The sequence below is a fragment of the Fragaria vesca genome, linkage group LG4 (genome assembly GCF_000184155.1).
Source record: "Fragaria vesca subsp. vesca linkage group LG4, FraVesHawaii_1.0, whole genome shotgun sequence".
Taxonomy (NCBI): domain Eukaryota; kingdom Viridiplantae; phylum Streptophyta; class Magnoliopsida; order Rosales; family Rosaceae; genus Fragaria; species Fragaria vesca.
In genome coordinates, this window is record NC_020494.1 from 6,662,577 (window position 1) to 6,669,563 (window position 6,987).

A 6,987-nucleotide genomic window follows, 5' to 3' on the forward strand; every position below is an offset into this window, starting at 1 on the left:
CCCCCCCCACCCCCCCCCCACCCCCACCACACACACACACACACGCTTCTCTCTCTAGGTCGGACCTCACATTTGGGTGGCTGATATGGGACATGTATGTAGATCTCCCATGGCGCAACTGCATATCTCGGTGAACGTGGTTGGAACGAATAGCTAATTGTATGTTAGAGACCAATTGGTAGACACTTAAGAATTTATTGTTTATTGTGCGAGGCTTAGAATCTGACTGTGTGGTTCTACAGTCTCCAGCTCTATCAGAATGAGTTTCCTATACAAAATGAACAACAAAATTATTATCAATCACAGAATCCCTTCGGCTCATGTGCATGGTGCATTTTTTTTCTTTGTGTATTGCAATTTCTACTTTTTTTATGTTGCAGTAGAGGTAGGCATTAATAAAAGAATTTTCAGGAGTAGAAAAGGTTAGGAGGGAAGGAGAAGACAGGACAGATGAAGAAGCAATGATAAACAGGTCTTAACCGTAAGTCAATGGCCTAGTTAAACTGAGGTCTTAAACTGAAGTGATAAGCATGAGGTTTATTCTGAGGTAGACAGTAACAATGCCTATATATGAAAATACATCAAATTGACAGGGATAGGTAAGAAATGATATACATCCAAGTAATGGATGAAATATAGTCACCCTCAGGTTGCATTAAAAACATTGCATTCAATTAAGATATGTTACTCTTTTAAGTTTTATCTTTATTTTTTACTTTATTTTTATTTTTATAACCTATTGGTTATTCGGTTCTCCAGGTTCGGATCATTGCTGCTCAAGCTCTCACAACTATGGCAATAAGATCTGGTGAGCCTTTTAGGCTGCAAATATACGAATTTCTACACACTATAGCTCAGGGCGGAGTGCAGTCTCAGTTTTCTGAGATGCATCCCAGTAATGGAGAAGACCAGGGAGCTAGTGGAACAGGCCTCGGAGTTCTAATCAGTCCCATGATAGAGGTTCTTGATGAAATGTATAGGGCGCAAGATGATTTGATCAAGTAAGCAGTTCTTTCTTCAGTTGAGTCGGTCCTATTCAAAGTATTCGTACTAATTTGTTCTGTGGGTCAATAGGGAAATGCGCAACCATGATAATGTGAATAAGGAATGGACAGATGAAGAGCTTAAGAAACTCTACGAAACCCATGAAAGGTTGCTTGATCTTGTTTCTCTGTTTTGTTATGTTCCAAGAGCAAAATATCTGCCTTTGGGGCCAATAAGGTATGGGATCTCTTTTTTATGTCTTTTACTGTTAGTATTTATGTTCAATCTGTCTTTTATTTCATGTATATATGTGGTTTGAAAAAACAAGACTTCAAGGGAGCTTTGTGTTGGTGATGTGGCCACTACTACGATGTAGTAAAAACTGTTAAATATTACCCTTAGCTATATAAAAGACAAGCCACACAGATTGTCAGTTTATATTTTTTCTTAAGAATCTTGAACAAAAAGAACTGTGACAAATTTCTACGAATATCTTGTAGGGTGATTTATGTGATTCCCAGTCCTGTTACTGATATTATGTGTTAAATAAACTTTGTTTAATACCCTTTACTGTTAGGGTTTCATCAGTTCAGTCCCTTGGCTACTAATTTCATCAGAAAAGTCCATGCACTCTCAATTCCCACCCAATAGGTCCATTCCATCAATACTCTGTCAAATTTTGGTGTTGGCGTGGAAAGGGTCTTCTGTTCTGTTATCAGAATTTGACAGAGTGGACCTATTGGGGTGAGAATTAAGAGTGTAGAGACTTATCTGATGAAACCATTACAGTAGCAGAAATTAGTGGTTTGCTCCGTAGCCCTAGTCTTCAATAGACTTTCTTGTCCACCTTTTTTGTTTCATTCTTTTTGTTCACTGAATTCTGTTAAAAAAGAAAAAATAATCACTTTTATGAAGCATTAACTTTGTCAGATGATAGCTGTGAGACAGTGATCAGTGTGAAATGAAATTTAGTAGTGCATGTCGTTTCTTGGTACGGGTTTCACTTTTTTCTCTATCTGGATTTCTTATCCTCTTTTGTTCATCCCGCTTCTCAATCTTATGACAGTGCAAAACTTATCGACATCTATCGCACCAGGCACAATATTAGTGCATCAACTGGTTTGAGTGATCCAGCAGTTGCTACAGGAATTTCTGATCTTATGTATGAATCTAAACCAGCAGCAGTAGAGTCCGATATGCTTGATGATGACCTTGTAAATGCTTGGGCAGCAAACCTTGGTGATGATGGACTTTTAGGAAATAATGCACCGGCATTGAGCAGGGTAACAAATCATTTTTCTTTTAATAATGTAGTCTGAACTTTTAGTATCTTTTAAAATTCGGTAGAAGGATACAATAAGGGGGTTGAAATAGGTGCCCCCTTTGTAACAACCACTCCCTTCCATGAAATTTTTTCTATTGGATATGTGCATGGAGGGGGTGTGATTTCTAAAAAGAGGAGCCAATTATCCTGACTCTGAGTGAAACATTTATCTACATCTTACTCCATCTCTATACATATACTATATATATCAGATATGTAAATCTATAATGACATTATTATAAGTTTCTTTAGATAGAGTTCAGATGTCAAATCGTTACTAGCCCCCGACTCTTTGTTTCTACTTAAATGAACTTGTTGATTCAAGGTACCAGCTCAACCAGAACTTACCTGAAGTTACATGGTCAGTCTAATTCTAGGATTGCCATTTAGTGGCCCATATGCAACTAGTTGCTATAAGGATAGAACCATACGTAAGAAAAAACGTGGTTGACTCTGTATGACTAGGATCAGCCAGGATTGAAGATGTGAAATGGTTTCAGGTTTCATTCATGCTTCTTGGGAGTACACAGATGTGGTCAAAATTTTGAAATTAGGATCAAATCTGACTTGCCTGTAGTGGGTAGCTTAGTATTTCAGTCCTCCAGAAGCAAGTCTGAAGATGAGTGGAAGAGGTGGCTTGCCACACATGGCATGCAGGAGGAGTTATGGTATCTTATTTGTGTGCTATCATAAAGGCTTCTGCTTATAATGTACTCACTAAGAAGAAAAAAGGTGTAGAGCGCATATGCTTATAATGTACTCACTAGGAAGAAGAAAAAATTGTAGAGCGCATGTTGCTGATTATCCAGGAATCTCACTATGTAGGTAATAGTGGATCAACTTAAGTCACATTCTTCAGAACAAAACTAAAGGTTTGAGAGGTAGCTAGAAGCTAGGGAAAGAGGGCTGAGAGGCCAATTCTCTTTCAAGGATTTTCTTGGGCCTAGCTCAGAAGTTGTTGGCAGGTCCAATATTGTGAATGGTACTTTGCATAGATGATTAATTAAAGGTCTTCTCTTGAGAAGCATATCTTATATACTATAGTTAGAGTTTTTAGCTTCTCTTTTGCGAAGTATTTTCAGCTCACAGTAGATTGCCTGATGCACCCTGAGTGATGAATACTTCACATCTGCTTCTTGTTAGGTTAATGAATTTCTTGCTGGTGCTGGAACTGATGCTCCTGATGTTGATGAAGAAAACATAATCTCTAGGCCATCAGTTAGTTATGATGATATGTGGGCAAAGACGCTTTTAGAGACTTCAGAACTGGAGGTATGTTTCTTTATACTATTCATCAATTGGCACTGCATGCAATAGTGCTGGAGTAGCAATGTATCTAAAAGGGTTGTAACTAACTATAATCAATTAAATTGCAGGAAGAGGATGCGAGGTCATCCGGGTCATCTTCCCCTGAATCAACAGGCTCGGTTGAAACTTCCATATCATCCCATTTTGGGGGAATGAATTACCCTTCACTTTTCAGTTCACGGCCGGTATGAGATGCATTAATTATTTTTTGCTCTTTCATACATTTTATTAATCCATGGTTCTGATTTTTAAGTTCACATGCTTCGGATGTGCTATTGTTCTATTACCAGGCTTGATTATTTAGGCTCCAGAACTGTTATACTGTAACTAGTTCTCAGGTGGTGTTACTAACAACAACTAGCCTCTATGATTGTAGTTCCCAATGCAGATAAAACAAATCATATTATAGTTCACATTTTAATCCTGCGTGCATTATATTATGAGCTATAGTCTACTTTCATGTGTGCATTAAAAATTTAAAATTGCCAGGCCTTTGAATTGATTTGACAGTTGGGACGGGGCTGGTACCAGTTAAATTAAATTTTAAAGAGGAGAAATTGGGAAACCCTTGAGGTCAAAAGATGTATGGATGACTTTTGCTTTGGGCCTTTGTTTGGAGTAGAAGAAATGTATCACCTAATGATCTGTAAACAAATCTCCTATAGGTTCTGTAAGAAAAATAACAAGACTGTTATGAATGTCTATTCTTTGTTTAAAGAGTCATAAAGGATCAAAGCTTTAGGGTTACAGTTCTTTTTGTGGAACATGCTCCATGCGTAACCTGTCTTGTGAAGGGTCAAGTAATAGCTCTGATACTTGTTGCCTAATTGATCCATGGATATTACTAGTTGCTAATGGACTTTTCCTTGACATGCAGCATCTTCCATATATTTCATGTTTGGTTGATTAATCATTTTGTAACAGGAGAGGTCTGGAGGAAGCAGATATAGCAATCCATCTATGGGGGGTCCCTCATTCAGTGAGGGTTTAGGATCTCCAGTAAGTTCTCATTGCCTCTCACATATCTAGTTCCGTATCCTCTGGTTCTGTCAAAATTCTGAGTCTTCCATCTTTTACCAGATTAGAGAAGATCCTCCGCCATACTCGTCACCTGCCACGCAAAGATTTGAGTCGTTTGAGAATCCCCTAGCTGGATCCCAGAGTTTTGGATCCCAAGATGACGAACGTGTTTCTTCTGGAAATCCTCAACATGGAACAGCACTTTATGACTTCACTGCTGGTGGAGATGATGAGGTAATGAGCTCCTAATGATCCACACTGTCCTTTAAAAGTATTTTTTTGATGATCCAAGTGTCATTTCTAACCTGTCAGCAGGTATATATTTGTATAGAGCAATGATCCTATGAAATAAATGCTTACTGGATGATCCTCTGCCTTCTCATGTGGCAAAAATTTTGCGGTCTTTTCTCAGTCAAATTAGTAGGTCATTTTGAGTGCAAACATGGAGGTGGCTAATATGGTTTTCTGTTCATGCAGTTAAATTTAACATCCGGAGAGGAGGTTGATATTGAGTATGAAGTGGATGGCTGGTTTTATGTAAGTATACAGGGTGCATAGGGTTAGATAATATTTGTGGCTTGTTAGTGCTCCAATATCTAGAAAGCAAGATTTCATCTATTTATCTCCTTTATTATTCATTTATTATTATTGTTCATATCATTAGTTTTGCCACTGTGACCTCACCACATCTAGATATAATTCACTGCTAGCAAAGAACGAAGTTGGTTCCTATCGGAATTCACATTCTTGATTACTAGGTATAGGTTCAGAAACATAAGGTTGTATTGTACTCTGTCTACCGTCTATGTATGTTGTTACCTAACCAAAAGTTCTGTGCCAAAATTAAGGTGATCACCTGGACCCTGAGTAGTAAAAGTTTCTACACCCTGAATTGCATCTGTTCAGTTTTGCTGCGATCTTGGTTCTTCTGACGTTTTCATATAGTTGTATATTTTGTTAATTACCGTTTTGACTCGTTTTCTGCATAGTGCTCCTTTCAAGTGAGGCAACAAATGGCGCTAATGTGTTGGGCCATACTTGACATATTTGCAGGTAAAGAAGAAACGCCCTGGGAGAGATGGGAAAATGGCTGGTCTGGTCCCAGTCCTCTATGTTAGTCAATCTTGAATCTTGATATGCAGATTGACCTGCTATTCTTGGTTCTGCACTGTCTTATGTTAGGCAGTGGGCTTGATTGCGCTACCTGGGAGTTTGAGTCTCCAGATTAGTGCCACATTAGTGAATCTCCTAGCACATCCACATTTTTTTTGGCAGTGGGAGTTCCATGAGAGTTAACCAGGATATTGGTCCATTGTTTATAGTTCTTGATTGTAGTATATGTTCCCATTGTTTATAATTGTTGGTTGTTTTATATGTTAACGTTGCTATACTTCAATTGTGTTTTTGATTAGGTGACTACAAAGTGTATACCCTATATACGAGTGATTTGAGATTCATATAAGCCATTTGAGATGTTTCTCAAATATTAGAAGTCTAGTCAAAAACTTCGAAAGTTATATTATACACCTAACCGGCATTTATTACTCATGAAATTAGAATCTATGAGTGTACGTACGTATATGGTGGTTTAAGATTTACTAATGGTATGTGTATGTTTAGGGGACTTGTTTAAATAGAAAAGTGACGAGTTTTGGCCCAAAGCAGACAAATTTTTTTTTTTTTTTGGTTACAAGAAATGAAATATTTCTGTTGATACTTAAAAAATTAATATTCATGCCTATAATAGATATTACAAATCTAATAAGAAAATACACAAGCGAATTATATTTGGAAATACAAAAGTTACAAATTTAATCGAATTGTCACGTATGTGAACCACAATCATGTTTTTGGGGCTTGTAAAAATGGGTGTGGTGTGAAAGGTTACGGAAACGTAAAATGCTTATTTGTTGATTCAACGTTATTGGTGATTTCAATCTTGGGCATGAAATCCAAGTCCAATGATTTAGATCGACATATGAAATTGTGAATATGCATGAGAATATTGGGTCGATCCTTCTTTCTTTTAAACCTAAGGCCTAAACTACACTTAAGCTCCTACCAGTCTCTCTCGTTTCCCAAGTCTCTTGCCAGTTACCCAGATTCCTTCTTTATCTACAGCAACCATATACCCGGTCCAAATTGTAATCTCCTAAAGTTATCACCTCATCTTGTTGGAGAAGCCATGAGACCAGTCAAGAAGCATCTTCCTCTCTCTTAAACAACGAGCTCAAATAAAGAACGAGCTCATAAGACCAATCAACCCTCTTAAACAACGAGCTCACAAATCTCATCCTTCCTTGTCCACCTTGTTCTGTGATTTATTTCATCGCAGCTGTTTCAGCTACAAT

General features: G+C 37.7%; 1 protein-coding gene across 1 annotated transcript in view; it reads left to right on the forward strand.

Annotated features, from left to right (window-relative positions):
- LOC101293193 overlaps positions 1-6,200 on the forward strand; it is a 16,623-nt gene extending 10,423 nt beyond the window's left edge. The window contains exons 18-26 of the mRNA XM_004297954.1: positions 760-1,001; positions 1,075-1,221; positions 2,051-2,267; positions 3,452-3,580; positions 3,685-3,801; positions 4,541-4,615; positions 4,697-4,870; positions 5,114-5,173; positions 5,690-6,200. Of these exons, the coding sequence (XP_004298002.1) occupies positions 760-1,001; positions 1,075-1,221; positions 2,051-2,267; positions 3,452-3,580; positions 3,685-3,801; positions 4,541-4,615; positions 4,697-4,870; positions 5,114-5,173; positions 5,690-5,764 (1,236 nt within the window). The 3' untranslated portion in view covers positions 5,765-6,200. The remainder of the gene's footprint in view (positions 1-759; positions 1,002-1,074; positions 1,222-2,050; positions 2,268-3,451; positions 3,581-3,684; positions 3,802-4,540; positions 4,616-4,696; positions 4,871-5,113; positions 5,174-5,689) is intronic.
- The last annotated feature ends 787 nt before the right edge of the window (positions 6,201-6,987 follow it).